The sequence below is a fragment of the Octopus bimaculoides genome, chromosome 24 (genome assembly GCF_046866305.1).
Source record: "Octopus bimaculoides isolate indiv1 chromosome 24, ASM4686630v1, whole genome shotgun sequence".
Taxonomy (NCBI): Eukaryota; Metazoa; Mollusca; class Cephalopoda; order Octopoda; family Octopodidae; genus Octopus; species Octopus bimaculoides.
The window spans coordinates 31,801,495-31,821,178 of record NC_142951.1 but is presented as its reverse complement, the minus strand read 5'-3'; the positions used below and the strand labels follow the sequence as shown (position 1 = coordinate 31,821,178).

Genomic DNA, 19,684 nt, shown 5'->3' with positions numbered 1-19,684 from the left:
ACCCACAAAAAATACAAAGTCAGTGATGAGAGGCTATCTATTGGAGGAGGAGGAGGCGGAAGCGGAGGAGGAGGAGATGAGGAGGTGGAGGAAGGGGAGGAGAAGAGTAAATTGTTGTTGGATAGAAGTAGGAGGCTGGCAACCACAGCAGCACAGGATGGACAAATGTTTATAAGAAGTAGGGTCTGATGAAATAAGGATTAGTGAGGACGTATAACATCACATGTAAGCCAAATGTACATACCTTGGATCCATCCACAATATCCATTGGATCTATGACATTTCCGACAGATTTGGACATTTTCTTGCCCTCCGCATCAACTGTGAACCCATGAACCACAAGAGACCTGTAAAGACAACAACAATAACAGCACAGATGGTAGTGCAGTGATGCAGTTGATTGTGTACCGCTATATACACCTACACCTGCAGCTATATACACCTGACGTTTAACAGGGGCCTGTAAGTGAATGCACATACAATGGAAGAGCTACATAAAAGTGCCCATAGCTAATGTTCTATAAAATGTGTTGAAAGAATATTTGTTCAAGTGCAGTCATGGCTGTGTGGTTTAAAGCTTGTTTTGCAATTATGTAGTTTCAGGTTCAATCACAATGCACAGCACCTTGGGCAAGTGTCTTCTACTATACTCTACAGCTAATCAATGCCTTGTCAACGAATTTCGTAGCTGAAAATTGTGTGCATATGCACACGTGTGTGTTTGTGTGTGTGTGTGTATACATATATATATATATATATATATATATATATATATATATACACACACACAATCAAGATAATAATAAAAAAAAATAATTTCAAATACGGGATAACTCACTTGAAAGGAGGTTTTTCATTGAGGGCCACACTGGTGAGAAGAGAGGACAAAAACCAGCCCCCAAACTGGTCAAGTCCCTCCAAATAGACATCAGCTTCTTCATTAGAATCTGTAGATAGAGAGGCCAAATGTAAAACAAATGTGGAAGTTAAACATGGAAGACAAGGTCACAGGTTATAAACTAGAAGTCGAATGAACAAACATTAATATAAAGCAGGTACTTATCTAAATGACTCTGAAAGGGCAATGAAGGGCCAAGTCAACTCACAGAGAACTTGTACAGAAAGAAGATTATGGGATTTAGCTAAATACCCTTTCTACTATAGGCACAATGCCTGAAACTTTTGCAGGGTGATAGTGGGGCTAATCAGTTATATTGATCGCTGTGGTCAACTGATAAATATTTCATTGATCCCAAAAGGATGAAAGGCAACCTTGGTAGAATTTGAACTTTGTAAAGAAGGACAAAATGTCACTTAGCATTCTGTCCAACATGCTAACGATTCTGCCAGGTCGCTGCTTTGAAAGTTGACCTTGGGGTCTTGGAACTAGGAACATAAAGAGTCAAGAAATTTCACAAAACATTTTGTCCAACAAGCTTACAATTCTTTCTACTATAGGCACAAGGCCTGGATTTTGTGGAGAGGGGGACAGTCGATCACATTGACCTCAGCACTCAACTGGTACTTGATTTATTGACATCTTCTTACATTTCAATTCATGTTTCTGCTGAATAAGTGTCTTAGGGTCCTTTGATATAAAAGGGTTGTGCATTTGGTTGACTTACACATTCTAATTCAAAGGTTGACAATCCTATACAGATTTCTTAAAGGTATTCCCCATATAGGTAAGTTTACTTCACCCACCAGGAGGAGGAGGACGAGGAGGAGGAGGACGAGGAGGAGGAGGACGAGGAGGAGCAATGCTTGTTGATATTTCCACCATCAATGGCAAGGACTGCTACTATCTAATCAGGATGCAAATCTGTGGTCACTTGGCCTCCAGAAATAGCAACCAAAACCCCTCTCTCAAATCACATCCGAAAGTTGAATAAAAGACATTGGACAATGCTGGCTTCTTCAGAAACTAAAAGACAGGATGGTCATGGATGATATAACTTTGATCTTGGATCTGCCCGCTGATGTCAGACCCTGGAAGCCAACCATCACTGCCACCACCACCACCACCACCACCACCACCAGCAACAACAATTACAACAAATGTTACCTTGTAAGATGCAGGCCCAAGAGACACCACTATCGAACCATATGTCCAAAATATCTTCCCCTTTCACAAAACCAGAAGAATTCTTTATACCACTCTGGAAGACAAGAGGAAATAAATGACGATAAAGACTTCAGAGACAACAGATAGAAAACAAAAAAGAGAGAAAAACACATACAATATACCACAACAGACCAATACAACTATAACACTACCTTCTGTAGAACAGACTCAGGTAACAGTTCCTCTGTAGACATCTTCCACCAAACGTCAGTGCCATGTTCAAGGAATAACTTAGAGATGTGGTTCACACTGTCTCTGTAAGAGATAACAACAACAACAGCAATTATTATAGGACATACATTAAACATTACAAATACAAACTCTCTCACTTCCATTCAGATACGTGCCCAGGTGTGGCTGTGTGGTAAGAAGTTTGCTTCTGTACCGTATGGTACTGAGTTCAGTCCCACTACATGGCACCTTGGGCAAGTGTCTTCCACTGTAGCAGAAGTTCTCAAACTTTTGGGACCACCACCTGAACCCTCTCAATGCCCACCAGGGGGGGGGGGGCAGTAGCACCCACTTTGAGAACCTATGCACTATAGCTTCAGTAATGACTTAACAAAACACAAACGCATTCATACAGGAGAGAGATCATATCCTTTGTGATCTGACAAGCCTTCCAGCATTGGCCATGACTATGATATCACTTGGCTTGACAGGGCTTCTCAAGCACGGTATATCGCACTCTGTTCAATTCCTATGTGGAGTGGACATTTGGTTGAGTGGCGGCTCTATTGAATTGCTGTGCACTCAAGGCTGAAACTAAAATTACAGACCTAGATTTTGCTGGTGATGCAAGTTATTCTTGCTGTTAAGATGTCGTGCTACCACTGAACAGGTATGTGTGAGAAGCCGTTACGTGTTACGAACGCGAGATTTTCAGGTCACCTCCATAGACAAGGTCCCGGTTACTGGAAGCTGATGATGATGATGACGATGATGATACACACACATACATATATACACACACACACACACACACACAAATAATGATGCTGATGATAGAAATAAAGTTGGAGTCAAATAATTACACTGTAATGAAGGGTTTTCCAGTAGAACGACAATAAAAGACAGGAATGGGCAGCCCCCAAGACCTCTGACGAGAGATGCACCAGTAAGTCCTGGATTCTAGCTGGGACAGCATACTGTTCTGTGATGACTTGGGGTAGATGTTGACAGAATCGAGACATTTCTGTGAAGAGAGAGAGAGAAAGAGAAGTGGATAGTGTGTGAGTAAGTGACAAGTGTATGTGAGGGGGGAGAGAGAAAAGATGAGTATGGGAGTGTGTGTGTGTGAGAGAGAGAGAGAGAAAGGAATGATTGAGAGACGAGGATGGGTGTGACAGAAATGAGAATTGATGTGAGGGGTGAAGGAACAGGAAGGAATGAGAGAATAGAAGTTTATTATAAGAGAATGTGAGGGAGTGAGTAAGAGAAATGACAGTTGATAGGAGGGAGAGGATAAGTGAGAGAGGAATAGTGTAGATGAGAGAGAGAGAGAGAATAAGACAGAAATATGTGTGAGAAAGAGAGAATTATTGCATGTGTGATAGAGTGGATATAGGTGTGACAGAGAGAAAATGAGAGAGAGAGAGAAAGAGAGAGAGAAATTGCATAAGTGAGAGAAACAGAAAGAAAAAAGCAAAGTGAGGAGATAAAAGTCAGATAAGAACCACAAGAAGTAATTTAACAAGGTTTTATATTGAAATATATTAATTACATTGACAGGAAGCCCACCACCTTTCCACAAGTCCACAAGTCCACAGCCTCCTCCCACAATCCACTTTCCCACAAGCCCACTCAACCTCCCACAAGTCTGTCCAACCTCCCACAAGCTTATCATCTTCCCACAATCCACTTTCCCACAAGACCACTCAACCTCCCACAAGTCTGTCCAACCTCCCACAAGCTTATCATCTTCCCACAAGTCCACCTTTGTCCCTTAAATGCATCAAGTTCTACTTACAATTGCAGTCTCCTTCACAGAGCTGGTGTCCACAAACCATTGAAGACTAGCTCGTATGATCACAGGCTGGTTGGTGCGCCAATCGTAAGGGTAACTGTGAGCGAAGTCCTCCACTTTAATCACATGATCTCCCAGTAATTCCAAAACTGACACAAAGTAGAACAACAACAACAATAACAACAATAATTATTATTTCTAGAATCAACACATGAAATTTCATGGGGAGGGGGGGGGGGCTAGTCGCTCACATCGACCCCAGTACTTGACTGGTACTTGTTTTCCCCAACCACGAAAGGATGAAAGGCAATGCTGACTTCAGCAGAATTTGAACAAAGAGAGCCTGAAGAAATGCCATGAAGCATTTTGTCAGGCATGCTGCTGCTGCTGTTGCTAATTAGCATTTAGAATTAGTGATAATAATTATAAATGCCTTGATACAGAGCCAGGCACTGGCTCTCATGGCTTCTGATGTCAACTGATTGGAAGTGTTATCATGTACATGTTTTGTCTTGGTATAAAAAGATGGGCTACAGCAAATACTCTGCTCAATACCACAGATTTGCTTGTCAGTTGCTTGACCATAACCAGACGAGCATCTCCCTTAGTAGCTGATGATATGTGCATCTCTGATCATGAGCAGAAGTAGTGAGGGAGCATCATAGCATCATAGGAATTCTTTGGGGTTTGAATAATTCCCCTCTGAAAACATGGGTGCTTCGTTCATCATCCTTAAGCAACCCTTATTCAGAGACCTTTTGAGTGGGATGGGCTACTTGACCCGAAGAAAATTCAAACTGTGCCTCCACCTGCAAGGTCATGCACTATTTATCTTGATATAAGATCACCATGTATTCCCTTTTGAGAGGGGAATACATTGAATAAAATCATAATTAACTGATCCTCCTGTATTTTCTTTTACCCAAAACTGACATGTAAAGAGTGTGGAAAATACAATAGTATACACACCAGTTTCATTGGCATCTTTCCCTACGACCTTGTTAGCAAGTTGAGGGCCTGCTTCTGGTGAATAGCTGCCATCTTCCCTGATTAATGATTTCTGAAAAGAAGAATTTAAAGATGGAAATAGAGTATCAGCAACCAGGTGTTGGATGTATGATGAACAGCGTTAATTTACACTACAATGAACAATGCTTATTTACAGTACAATGAACGACAATAATGTGACAAGGTGACCATATGTGATTGTGTGACAAGCTGACCATGTATGACTGTGTGACAGAATGAAGTGCAACTGTGTGTAACAGGGTGACCATGCATGGCTTGTGTGACAGGGTGAGCAGGTTTGCCTGTGTGACAGAGTGACCGTGTGTGACTGTGTGATAGAATGATGAAGTGTGACTGTGTGTGACAGGGTGACCATGTGTGACCATGTGCAATTGTGTGTTATGTTTGCAAGACAGTGACCATATGTGGTCGGTCAGTTGATAAATTTCCCATCAGTACTTACAACAGATAGTCCATGGTCAATAGCAAGATGGAAGTCCTCATGTCCATGGGCTGGGGCTGTATGGACGAGGCCGGTTCCCTTTGTTGATGTCACATGACTGGCTGAGTATACTGGCAGTTCTTCGTTGTTGAGTGGGTGGCAGTATGTCATCGACAACAGCTTCGAACCTGGTTTTGAACAACAAAAACAGCATTAATTACAACAACAGTAGTGGTGGTGGTGGTGGTCATGGTAGGAGTAGGAGTAGTAGTAGTCAAATACAGTCACCCTGTCACATACAACATTGCCTTTCAGCTTCCCAAGGGTTCATAATATGAAGAAACACTTCTCTTTTGGGTGGTTTTTATCTCAGTTGATGGAATTTATTTGAAACTGAAGAGTCATCTAACTAGCTTTTTGAAGTTCGTATACAGCAGCATCTGACCATGTGCATTTTTTACTTAGTAAGCAGAGAAGTGCTTGGAACACATAACATGGTCGTTTGCTGCTCAAACTCACATATATATACTTACATATAAGAGACCAAACTGTACGTACGCCGCTATATATATATATATATATAAAATGGGACAAGAACGCAAAACATCCAGACAGTTAGGTCATTCAAGAAAGGGACAACAAAACATCCAGATAGACGATTCAAAGAAAACAAGGTTGGGTCATTCGGAGTTTTCTTTCCTCAGTCAAGTTCCAGATTATCTTTGCAATTTCGGCTGGTTATACTCGAGATTGCTCCAATCTGGCCAGCCCCAAGGAAAAACTAAGCTAAGAGCATTAGATTCCTTGGAAGAAACCAATGCTCTTAGCTTAGTTTTTCCTTGGGGCTGGCCAGATTGGAGCAATCTAGAGTATAACCAGTGGAAATTGCAAAGATAATCTGGAACTCGACTGAGGAAAGAAAACTCCGAATGATCCAACCTTGTTTCCTTGTATCGTCTATCTGGATGTTTTGTTGTCTCCTTAGTGAATGTCAACGTTTGTGTCAGTGCATGTATATGCATGAGTGTGCATGTGCGAGTGCTTGTGTGTGTCAGTGTGTATGCATCAGTGTATGTGTGTGTGTGTGTGAATGTGTCGTGTATGTATGCCTGTGTGTGTGTGTGTTGGTGTATGCAACAAGACGACTTGCAAGAGACTGAGAGAGAGAGAAACTCACCTTCAAATGTCAGTGTTACCTCAGTGGGCGACGCCAGTATGTCTTTAAGAGTTGGGACAAATTCCTCGCAACATATGTACATGGTGTCTGCAGTTTCCACACAGCAGTACCTGACAAACACGAAAGACAGTTACAGCTTAGTAGTAGAAGTAGTAGTAGCAGTAGCAGCAGCAGCATTGATGATTAATTCAAATATGCACCCATTCTCTTACACTAGTAGCTAGCTCTGGCTAATCCAACCCTATGTATGTGTGTGGGTGTAGGAGTAGTGTGTATAAGGTGAAAGTATGTGTGATCATTGCCAGCGTCACCTTACTGGCAGCTGTGCAGGTAGCATGTAAAAAACACCATTCGAGTGTGGTTGTTGCCAGTACCGCCTGACTGGCCCTTGTGCCAGTGGCACGTAAAAGCACACACTACACTCTCAGAGTGGTTGGTGTTAGGAAGGGCATCCAGCTGTAGAAACTTTGCCAGATCAGACCGGAGCCTGGTGCAGCCTTCTGGTTCACCAGTCCTCAGTCAAACCGTCCAACCCATGCCAGCATGGAAAGCGGACATTAAACAACGATGATGATGATATAAATATAAGATATGAGGAGTTTGTTTCTTTTCTACAGGGTGACTCAAACTAATAGACATGTGATCTGAGTGCTCAAATTAGTATGTGACTAAAATTCCAGTTTGAACTGCAGTTGACGATGTGAAAAAAACTCTGGTGATAACTTACTTAATGTCAGCGCCAAAACAAATTGCTTGGTTGGCTGGAATCGTCCATGGTGTGGTGGTCCAAACAAATAATTTAACAGGTTTTTTCAGTATTTTGCCTTAAAAAACAGAAATATATAAACATGAAAAGCTATCGCTGTTGAACCTGTTTAATAATCCTTTCTACTGGAAGCACAAGGACTCAAATTTAGGGGAAGGGATTAAGTCGATTACTTTGACCCCAGTGCGTAACTGGTACTGATTTAATCGACCCTGAAAGGATGAAAGGCAAAGTCGACCTCAGCAGAATTTGAACTCAGAATGTAAAGATGGACGAAATACCACTAAGCATTTTGCCTGGTGTGCTAACGATTCTACCAGGTCACCACCCTAATTGAACCGCTTTAATAATGATATGTATATTTATCAATAATTTATAATAATAATAAAATGCCTTGGTGCAGTGCCAGGCAGTGGCTCTCATGGCTTCTGATCTTAACTGATTGGAAGTGTTATCATGTACATTGTTTTATCTTGGTATAAAAGATGGTCTACAGCAAATATTCTGCTCAATACCACAGATTTGCTTGTCAGTTGTTTGACCTTAACCAGTTGAGCATGTCCCTCAGTGGCTGATGACATGTGCATCTCTGATCACGAGTAGAAGTAGTGGAGGAGAATCATAGCCATGTATTGAGAGGAATTCTTTGAGGTTTGAATAATTCACCTCTGGAAATATGGATGTTTTGTTCAACATCCTTAAACAAACTTTATTCAGGGACCGTTTGAGTGGGATGAGCTACTCGACCTGATGAAAATTCTAACTGGGCCCCACCTGCAAGGTCATGCACTGTTTATCCTGATATGAGATCACCATGTCACACACATATGGTTTTGATGCATGTGCCTGGCGTACCCTCATCAGACGGGTAGTCATGATGGGTATATTGGGCTTTGTATATTTGTACCCCAGTGTCACTTTGATGGCAGGTGTTGTTCTCTCACTCAATAACAATAATAATAATAACAGTTTTTCCCTCTACTACAGACACAAGGTCTGAAATTTGCAGGGAGAAAGCCAGTCAATTGCACTGACCTCAGTACTGGAGTGGTACATATTTTATCAACCTTAAAAGGATGAAAGCCATGGAGGGAGGATGTTATATGATGGTGATGATGATGATGATTACATATACATATATATATATACACACACACGGATGGCAACACCAGGCTCCAGTCTGATTTGGCAGAGTTTCTACAGCTGGATGCCCTTCCTAACGCCAACCACTCAGAGAGTGTAGTGGGAACGTAAAAGCACCCACTACACTCTCTGAGTGGTTGGCGTTAGGAAGGGCATCCAGCTGTAGAAACTCTGCCAAATCAGACTGGAGCCTGGTGTTGCCATCCGGTTTCACCAGTCCTCAGTCAAATCGTCCAACCCATGCTAGCATGGAAAGCGGACGTTAAACGATGATGATGATGATGATGACACATATACATGTAAACATACACACACACACACACACACACATATATATGTATGTATAATATATCAAAATTTAATTTCAAAGTAGACAACATTTTTAGTGGAAGCGATGGCAAGAAGAAGAAGACATTAATGAAATTCCATACCTTCACTCAGTTGTACTAAACCCTCTGGAATCGTTAGAGCATCAAATGTCAGCCATAGTGACTGGCTGACATGTTTGGTGTTATAAATAAGCTCAGACTCGGCAAGTGCTGTCCTGGAAAGTTAAACAGAAAGGTGAGAGATTCCAGCGATCAAACGATTTAACGATTTGGCTCATTTGTTTCCGTACTCATGTGAATGTATGTATTTATTATCTGTGTGTGTGTGTGTGGAGGGGTGGTTGTGTATTTATATGTGTGTGTATTTGTAGGTGCTGCTTTGGCGTGTGATCTACAAGGGAGATTACTTTAAGTTACTTTTTAGTTTATTTTCAATTTCTAAAATCTCCCTTGTAGATCAAACTATGCTAACAATTTTTTAATACAATTCCAATTAACCATTATCATCATCATCATCATCATCATCATTTAGCGTCCGTTGTCCAGGCTGGCATGGGTTGGATGGTTTGACTGGGTTGGCACACTGGAAGGCTGCACCAGACTCCAGTCCGATTTGGCATGGTTTTCTATGGCTGGATGCCCTTCCTAACACTAACCACTCTGAGAGTGTTATGGGTGTTTTTACATGCCACCGGCACAGGTGCCATTTACGTGACACCAGAGTGCGTTTATGTGCCATCAGCATGGGTGTCAATTTGCATGACACCAGTGTCTGCCATGACTGTGATTTTGCTCGGCTTGATGGGGCGTCTTCTCAAGCACGACATAATGCCAAAGGTCTTGGCCATTGCCTCCATGAGGACCAACACTCGAAAAGAACTCAACCACTTTGCATGTTTAATTTTAAAAATTCAATAAGATTTTTTAAACATCAAATGCCTATGGGGTCCACCTGAGTAAAAAAGGGATCAAAGGGGTCCACAGGTAAAAGAATGAGAACCACCGATATAAACAATCGATGTTTAACTTTAATCTACAAATAATACAAACAAAAAAAAAATCAGAGAAATATATTCTTGCTACACGCATATGGCAAAGCATTGGTCTATACACAGCTTTGGCAGTGAAGAACCATTGAAAGCTGGGTGACGGGTGGTTGTGGTGGTACTTATGGTGCTCTAGCATGGCCACTGCCAAATTTGCTGGAACCAGTAAAAGAAAATGAAATATAGTTAATAAAAAAGATGATTACCTTGATGATGGAGACCAGTATACTGGCATAAAATCTTGGTAAATTAAACCCTGCAAGTAAAATTAGGATTAAAAAGAAAAACATGAATAGGTTTTAGTTTTCTTAGGGGGTTTTTTTTATTAATTTTTTTTTTTTTTGCAAAGTCAGAGGTGAAAAAAATAAGCAAAGAATTTAAAAATGAAATAAATAAAATTAAAATAGTTGACATTTTGAAATTTTTCTTTGTGAATGGACATTTCTTAATCCCCTTAGAATTTTAATCTGCCATATTCAGCACTAGTATATTCTACCTACTTTTGATCAAACTGGCCAGATTCATCCTCTCGCACCTACCCTACAATGTCATTCTAAAAATAAACAATCACCTCGTTGGAATCTTGAAACTATGAGATAAGGCAGAATTAATTCAAAAGGAATGTGGATAAATAAACATGACATTTGACAGAGTAATCTGAATGTTAAAGGGTAAAGGCAGGAGCCCCCTCCCCCAATCACCGGGCCAGAGACCAGCACCAGTCCATGAGTGATTCGGTACCACAACACAGAGAAAGAATGAATTTTAAAATTTTATTTTTATTTTATTGACTATTACAGTCTGCAGAGTGTTTCTGCATTATATATGTATTATATACAAAGAGGTACCCAAAAGTAACCGGAAACATCGTCTGTGGGACAAGCCCATTGCATTTTAGGCTTTCGGTGCTAGAAGCCACTTGATACAACCCTCAGTCTGCCGAGCAGTAGCGTCTGGTGCGGTCGTACTGCCACGTGGTGTGTCTTTGTGTTTGTCCACGTCCCCCACTGCCTGACAACCAGTGTCGGTTTGTTTATGTCCCCATAACTTAGCAGTTTGGCAAAACAGACCAAAAGAATAAGTACCAGGCTTTAAAAAAATAAATAAAAAAGTACTGGGATCGATTTGTTGGATCAAACCCTTCAAGGTAGTGCCCCAGCATGGCCACTGCCCAACGAATGAAAAAAAAAAGGAAAAGATAAACGATACAATGCTCATTGATCACTTACCTTCTTATAGAGACTGTAAAAAACATTGAGCTGACAGCTGGAATATTTTGGGTCCATGGTCAAATAAGGTGTGTTCCAGTCCCCTAAAATACCCCACCTTTTGAATGTGGCCTTTTGTTGCTTGATGGCTCCTTTTGCAAACTTTCGAGCTGCAAGAACAACCAGGAAATATAATACATCATGAGACAACTTCACTAATATATTCACCTCTCTCTCTCTTTCTCTCCCAAAGGTAATCATGTTTCTCCTCTACTGTCCCCAATACTACTCCCCACTCAGTAAAGGAGGATCTTGTCTTGTCTTGCAAATTACTTGGGGACACCACTGCTGCTGGTGCCACATAAAAAAAAAAGCACCCAGTACCCTCTGTAAAGTGGTTGGCATTACGAAGGGCATCCAGCAGTAGAAACCATGCCAAAACAGACAGCAGAACTTGGAGCAGTCTTCTGACTCGCTGGACCCTGCCAAACTGCCGAACCCATTCCAGCATGGAAAACAGACATTAAATGGTGATGAAACAACATGGGAAATTTTATGTGGTTGCTTAATTAGCTGGAAATAGCAATTCCCCACCTCAAAATATGCTGTTGTGCTTTGTTGGATAAAATAGTCTTAGGTATGCGTTAAATGGAAGGATGGGCCTGGCCAGAATGCCTTTGAGTTTAAGTGTGTGTGAGTTCTGTGGTGTGATTGTACATAACAGTTATGTGTATGTGCGCAAGTGTGTGTGTATGTGTGTGTGTGAATGACTACATACAACAATGTGTGTGTGCGTGAATGACTACATGACTACATGCATCTATATGTGTATATAAGTGAATGTGTGTGTGTGTGTGAAAGTGAACGGGCGTGTATATGTGTATGCGAATGTGTGCATACAAATAACTATGTGGATGCATATGAGTGTGTGGAGTGATTGCGAGTTACACAACAACAACACACTCTGAAGAAGGAAAAAAAAAAAACAAAAGACCTTACCTCGATCTCTGATGGTCAATGGACGAAGATCATTCACTGCATTGTCTTTCTGCTTGATGGCTTTCAGTTCAATGGGCAATCCATGGCAGTCCCAACCTGGGCGATATCCAATTCTGTACCCTTCTAGCAGTTTGTGGCGGTTCACAATATCTTTTAAAATCTGTTCAATAAATAAAAACCGAAACTATCTTGAAAACCACAGGCAAAAGCCAACATCGTTTTTAACATTCACTTTTCCACGCTGGGATGGGTTGGACAGAATTTGTCGAGGCAAATTTCCTACAGCTGGATGCCCTTCCTGTTACCAACCCTCAGTCATTTCCAACTCAGGTAATATTTCTCCATAACCAGACGTGTTTCCACACAAGATTGGAAACAAATGACACCACTTGGATGACAGTGAAACTTGTTTACAACTACCATGTGATGTCAAGGCAAAGAGATACTCACACACACATACACACACACACACATACATATGCATACATATGAATACATGCTTGTGTGGGTCAGATAGAATTTGTGGAGGTAGATTTTCTCCAGTCAGATGCCCTTCTTGTCACCAACCATCACCTGCTTCCAAGCAAGGCAATATTTCTGCATGACTAGACATGTTTTTCATGGAAGACTGAAAACACACAACACCACCCGAATGATAGTGAAACTCATTGCAAACCATCAAATGATGTCAAGACAAAGATATATACATACATGCACACGCACTCACATATACATACATTACATATGTATGATGAGCTTCTTTCAGTTTCCAAGTCTGCTTATAAGGGCTTTGGTTGGCCCGTGACTATAGCAGAGGACACTTGTCCATGGTACCACACAGTGGAACTGAACCCAAGACTACACGGTTAGGAAGCAAGCTTCTTAACCACACAGTCAACCACATATGTGCCTACACTGATATAGATAAAGAGATAGATAGACAGACAGGCAGATTGATAGACAGACAGACAGATAGATATGAAAGAGAAAGAATATATTTACTGCTTTAGTTACCTTGTTGACAGCATGCCCAACATGTAGTAATCCATTGGCATATGGAGGTCCATCATGTAAAACAAACTCTGGTCGTTGTTCCTGGTTTCTTTGCCATTCATAAAGTTTGGAAAAACCAGTTTTCTAGCAAAAATAAAGAAGAAAGCAATGTTGTATGTATGTATATATATATATCAATAATATATCAATAATAATAATATATATATATATATATATATATATATATCAATAATGATAATATATATGTATATATATATTAATAATATATATATATATATATATATATATATATATATATATATATCAATAATAGACAATGGACAAGACCAAGAGACCAACCAAGACAAAGACAGCAAGATGACCTCACCCACTATCTGGAGCCTACATGGCCATGGCTGGCCAGAAACAAACAGTAGTGAAAGAAGTCCAGTGAAGGATCCCTCCTTCAGGATTAATGAAGCCCTGATTGAAATGAGATGAGTTGAGTTGAATTAGAAAGCTTCAAAAGGGACAGGGCATTAATCTCACTAGTCTGGGAGGGTCGGTGATTGTCATGAGAGTGACTCTTCCTCCAGACTCAAAAAGTACAAAGGAAAAAGAAAAGACACAGATAGAGACCAGGTTGTTATAGTGGTGGTGTCATTGTGATTATTGTTATTGTGACCCACTTTTGACTAATTTCAGATCTTGTGCTCACATGAGGGCAGCAACTTGACAGAAACGGTGAAGCAAAGAAAACAGAAATGCCTGGCAGTGCTTAGAGCTGCTGAATTCAAGCCACACGAAAATCAACAGTTCTTTTCATCCCAATAACACCAATTGATTATGTCGCAACTAAACGAGCCTGAGCAACTCCCCAGCTTGCCAGCTCTTGTCAAACCGTCCAACCCATGCCAGCAAGGAAAACGGACGTTAAATGATGATGATGATGATGATGATGACGACGACGACGACGATGTACCAAAATGAAAACAGGAACCTTTCACAGGATGCTCACGGCCGGAACGCCTTTGATTATAATTCTGCTCAATCAGAACTGGCCTGGGAGCTAAACAACTTCAACAGACACAAACTAATGAGGGAGCTTCAACGGGAAGGTCACGGGTGGAAGGTTTGTGGTCGTAGGGATTCTGGATCGGAGTTCACCTGGGGCTAAACAAAACAATAACAGCAATAAGCTAGGGTTGATTTAATGGACGGTAAGCTTTAATTAGGCAAAATTCGGTTGCAACCCATTACGTTCTGAGTTCAATTCCTACCGAGGTCAACGCTGCCTTTCATCATTTCCGGAGTCGGGTGTGAATCAACGAGCTCCCGCCCTCCAAATATTCCACGCATTTTAGAAACCACAATTATTTGACAAAATACGTTCTGAGTTCAAATACGCCGGGGTTAACTTTGCTTTTCATCCTTCTGGGGTCGATAAAATAAAATACCAGTAAAAAAAAAAAACTAGGGTCAATTTAATTAACAAACCCTCCACCCGCTAAAATTTCAGGCCTTGTACCCATAGTAGAAAGGATTATTATTATTATTATTATTATTATTATTATTATTATTATTATTATTGTTGTCATCATAATAAAGATCGAAGTGAATTGGTTGCTGAAAGCAATCGAAGCATGATAGACCCCTTCACGTAAAGTTATGCTACGTTCTTTTACGTTCAGAGTTCAAATCCTGCCGATGTCGATTATGATTTCAACCCTTCTAAGGTCGATGAAATAAAGTATTTAATCAAATAATAAGGTCGCTATAAGGGAGGGGGAACACGGGAAATCACCACTACCATATCCTTGGCCTTGTACCTAAGTCCAGAAATCATCAACATTATTACAACAAACGTAAGTGATATGTGATTCCTTACTTCTTGAATAACCTTTTCTCTCTTAGCAGCGGCTCCGTCGCGAAGCGTTAAGGTCAGTTTGGTTTTGGGAAGGCTGAGTAATAAATTCGTTTTCTTTTTCTCACTACCCTCGTTATTGCTCTCATTGCTGTCCTGTCTCTTGTTGCTGTACCCCCGGGTAGAGTGCAAGCTGGGGGTGAAACGTGAGTGCAGCGACTCGGCAAAACCCAGGAGCCGCGTGCGAGAGATCGTAACCAACATGTTTTCATGTCAGGCAACCAATCTTCGAACGGAGCTAGCAGCTTTTACATAACAAAACACACGATATTCTAGTTTCGTATTTTTTTATTTATTAAAAGGAGCCCCTTTATTTTCTCTGGAGATGCAAGGTGCAGCTGATTAAATTAACTCCCTCATGTTTGAACTAGTATTTATTTCATTGAGAGATGAAAGATGAAGCTGATCGCGGCCGCATTTGAACTAGAAAGATGAAAGTAAGTAACTAACTACCGCAATGTATTTATTTTAGCCGTGTAATTGTATTTATTGACATGGTTTCGTTCAGTCTTCATCGCTACCAGAAAATTCTTCCTATTTCGACAGGCAAATGAATACAAATATTAATCTGTTTTTATTCCAGGGTTCTTAATTACAATTAAATAACTTCCTAATGTAAATTGTTTTTTTTTTCCTTCCTGTTTTACTTCTGTATTCATGAATGCAACGAAAACCTGTCTTCGTTGATGCGACCATTTAACAACATAATGGTACAATAACAGCAATCGTCGACGTTAATTTCCATATTTTATCGACAAAATGAGGAGTGGGGAGCAAAACTCTACTCCAGTGAGACAGTGGACCTGAGAAAGTAAAAAGTCGAAAAGCTATTTCACACATTCTCTTACAGTCAGCTTTTAAATCGACGCCGATAACTAAATTATTGCTTTCTTGTCGGAAACACAATTACAAGACAGGGGAGATAACTCTCAGTAGCACTGATAATTTTTCTTTTTGCTCAATCGAACACTCTTCTCATAAGATTAGGCTGCTGAGCAAATGACAGTGCTTCCGGGCCGATCTTTGTCAACATACATTTGTATGACATACAACTGTATGACTAGAAAAGAACAAGTAAAGAGGTTCTTTAGAAGTGCATGTGAACTGAGATTCTCTTAAATTGAAGTGGCATTCACAAAAGGATCTAAAACGTTTTTGTTAGGTCTTTTCGAAAATGACCCAACGTCAGTGGACATGTTCGCTTTATTTTGTGTGAATTTGTATTCGTTGTGTGTCTCGAGGAGTTTTTGACTGCAGTTCAGTGAAAGACGTCTCTTTGTAGAAATTTTAATTTTGATGACTTCCTCCATCAAATCGCTGTTGTTCTTTCAATGGACAGTGAACTTGATGGGAAGGAATCAGGGGGGGGGGGGGGGCTGTGTGTTTGTCAACTTGTTTAATTGTTCCTGCAGTTGTTGTTTTTTTATGCTTTCTTATGTAGTTGTGGTCATATATGTGAGTACTTGGTTTTGTTGTCATGAGGGTGGTGGTTAGAGCAGAATTCAGTAATGGAGATGGGTTGGGCTTATGTGTTTTTCAGCTTGTTTAATTATTTCTGTTGTTGTTCCTGCAGTTTCTTTGTTTCTTTGTTTTGTACTCGTCCTTGTGAGTGTTGGTTATGTTGGTATGGTGGTGGTGGTTGTGGTGGGAGCAGAGTTCGATATAATGGGTTTTCTATATCTCCATTTTCACTTTCATTTAGAGTTGGCTTCTTTTTTTCTTTTCTTTCTTTCTGACAAAGGCTTTTTGCAACAATTCCATCTTGCTCTCATCGCAAAATGTGGTTTCTTAAATAAAAGCCAATCAGGAGATAAAATAGGAGTGTCCAAGTGTATCTTAAAAGTTAAATGAAATGACTCTGATCTCAGGTCATTGAGAATTGACTTGAGGCTAAACAAAAACAGCAATACAATTAACAAGAACAATATGACCATCACCACCTCTACCAACAATACCCCCCAGCATAACCAAAATCAGTACAATCAACACTAGCACCACTATTAACCCACCAACTTTTGAAGGATCAACTGGAGATGACAATAACAGTATCAACGTGACTACAATGACTGTAGCTACAGATGTTGTATGTCAATACAACAAGGTGTATGTGAGTGTGTTTGTGGGGTGGGGGTGAGAAACTAGAGTATGATTACCTGGTAATATACTGTACAGGAATTACAGTATATTACCAGGTTCATGGGCACTTTGTTCCTTGTACCTCTCACCTGATCCACAATAACTGCATGCTCTACTTTCTCTTTCCCATGACCACTTGTTGGGGGTGGGCATATGGCATAGTGATTAAAATGCACGGGCTACTAACCCCAAGATTCCAAGTTCGATTCCAGGCAGTGACCTGAATAATAATAATTGTAGTAGTAGAGGTAGTGTTGGGTGATTTAGGGATGCTGGGAGATAGTGTTCTTATTGTTGTTGTTGTTGTTGTTGGTGGTGGTGGTGGTGGTAGTAGTGGTAGTGTTCTTCTTAATTGTATTGTTGTAGCTGATTAGCTTCAAGTCAATCCTCATTGACCTGAGATCAAAAGCATTTCATTCAACTTTTAAGATACACTCAGATACTCCCATATTATCTCATGCCATTGTCTTATTTCATTTTGAGCTGCTAATCTTGTTAATATTGTTGTTGTTGTTGGTGGTAGTGGTGGTAGTGGTCATTAAGAAGCTGGTGAGGTGGGAATGGTGGTGATTGTTTTGGTTTTGGTTTTGGTGGTGATGGTCGTAGTGTTGGTGAAAGTGGCGATGGTGAAAGTGAAGGTTGAGTTACGCAGGCAGGCAGGCAGGCAGGCAGGCAGACAGACAGACAGACAGACAGACAGACAGATGGATGGATGGATGGATAGATAGATAGATAGATAGAAGCTGAAAGAAGCCCTTTGTGTGTGTGTGTCATCACTGCTTGACAGCCGGCGATGGTGTGTTTACGTCCCCGCAACTAGCAGTTCGGCAAACGATACCGACAGAATAAGTACCAGACTTAAAAACGAAAAACAATAAGTACTGGAGTCATCGGTTCGTCTGACTAAAATTTCTTCAAGAAGGTGATTGCCCCAGCAGGGTCGCAGAGTGAAACAAGTAAAAGACAAAAAAGAAGAAAAAAAAGAAACAAACAAACAAAAAAAAACAATAGATAGCAACACACGACATCGAGTAACACTGAATGAATAATGACTTGAATAAAAGCGGCCATAATCAGCACTACATTGACTTATAAGAACAACAGCAGCGATATATATATATATAGGTTCAGACCGCTAGATGCACTTATACTAACACCCTGTCGAATACGATAGCAAACTACCAGAATTACAAAAAGAACAACACAGCAACTGCTTGCTTACGTCCGTCCGTCCGAGCGGACGAACACAGTTTTTAGTTGAGTGTGTTAGTTAGTGTGAAGAAAATATACAAATATATTTGATATTTGTGAAGTGATTATTTAAAGCCATGGACACAGATTCGGAGGTAAGTTCTTCATTTAGGATAGAAAGTGTTAATCGATTTCTTTGTTTGTTTGTCTATCTCCCAGACTATCTATTTATCGCTCTTTCAGTCTTTCTATGAATCTCTCTCTATCTATCTATCTACATACATACACCAGAATAAGCATATAAATGCGAAACAAGGTGGTCTGTTTGTCTCTTTGTATGTCTATCGACCAGTCGATCGATGTTTTAATCAAATCTGTATAATCTATGTAACTATTTGTGTGCGCATCTGTACGTTTAGACAAGTTGAGAGAAATTTCTCAACTAACTTGAAGCGAATATGTAATACATACATGCAAATCTATATATATATATATATATAATATATATATATATATATATATATATACGATTAAACCTTGGGAGAGGCATTATGCCGGTAATAAACACACGCACTGGTTCAGTCCTTTATTAATTTATATAGTTTTTTGTTAAATTATTTCATTGCACTCTTGCAATCTCTTCAGTAACTTGTCTCTCCAACACACGTATCCACATCAAGAATCTTGCACACGAAATACACATACGAAATATATATATATATATATATATATATATATATATATATATAGTGTAGTATATTGCCACTTAAGTGTGGCTGACCCCTAGGGGTGGATGTTACTGACCTAGGTGTCAGCCACACTTAAGTGGCAATATACTACACTTTATCGTGCAGTTACTGTTAATACTTCATTTAGAGAATTAACATTGCTTATATATATATATATATATATATACTACATACATGCATGCATACACACACAATGTACTGATTCGTGATCAAAATTTATATATGTTGATTTGGTGATTGGTCCATCTTTTATGATTGATTGCCGAATCTCTGAGATTCCTCGTTATCAAAGACGTTTCCGACCTTCTGTCTATGGCTATTCATTTCCTCAGCTCCACTCCCGCTGCACATCAGCATGGTTCGAAGCGTAGGCGACAGACAGACGAAAGTTGTCAACTTCCACTGGGTTGATCGAATCAAATCTCACTAACACATGCGCTCGTGTATGTATAATCTCCGTCGACTCACTGGGAAGCGATAGA

The 19,684-nt window shown here is 40.2% G+C and overlaps 2 protein-coding genes across 4 annotated transcripts in view; one reads left to right on the top strand and one right to left on the bottom strand.

Annotated features, from left to right (window-relative positions):
• LOC106880766 (isoleucine--tRNA ligase, mitochondrial) overlaps positions 1-19,684 on the bottom strand; it is a 110,368-nt gene that overhangs the window by 5,611 nt on the left and 85,073 nt on the right. Inside the window, exons 1-16 of one of the 2 annotated variants that reach the window (XM_014930864.3) lie at positions 15,091-15,360; positions 13,224-13,346; positions 12,210-12,369; positions 11,232-11,380; positions 10,209-10,258; positions 9,059-9,171; positions 7,446-7,542; positions 6,719-6,828; positions 5,563-5,729; positions 5,061-5,151; positions 4,095-4,240; positions 3,160-3,320; positions 2,278-2,380; positions 2,066-2,159; positions 839-947; positions 245-347 (exon numbers count right to left, since the gene is read on the bottom strand). In XM_014930864.3, the coding sequence (XP_014786350.1) occupies positions 245-347; positions 839-947; positions 2,066-2,159; positions 2,278-2,380; positions 3,160-3,320; positions 4,095-4,240; positions 5,061-5,151; positions 5,563-5,729; positions 6,719-6,828; positions 7,446-7,542; positions 9,059-9,171; positions 10,209-10,258; positions 11,232-11,380; positions 12,210-12,369; positions 13,224-13,346; positions 15,091-15,330 (2,016 nt within the window). In that variant the 5' untranslated portion in view covers positions 15,331-15,360. Of the gene's footprint in view, positions 1-244; positions 348-838; positions 948-2,065; positions 2,160-2,277; positions 2,381-3,159; positions 3,321-4,094; positions 4,241-5,060; positions 5,152-5,562; positions 5,730-6,718; positions 6,829-7,445; positions 7,543-9,058; positions 9,172-10,208; positions 10,259-11,231; positions 11,381-12,209; positions 12,370-13,223; positions 13,347-15,090; positions 15,361-19,684 lie in introns of those variants that run through there. The other variant, XM_089341047.1, reaches the window with a different exon arrangement.
• Positions 15,396-19,684, top strand: part of LOC106880787 (glutathione hydrolase 1 proenzyme) — an 88,028-nt gene continuing 83,739 nt past the window's right edge. The window contains exon 1 of one of the 2 annotated variants that reach the window (XM_089341050.1): positions 15,396-15,563. In XM_089341050.1, the coding sequence (XP_089197176.1) occupies positions 15,558-15,563 (6 nt within the window). In that variant the 5' untranslated portion in view covers positions 15,396-15,557. Of the gene's footprint in view, positions 15,564-16,110; positions 18,609-19,684 lie in introns of those variants that run through there. The other variant, XM_089341049.1, reaches the window with a different exon arrangement.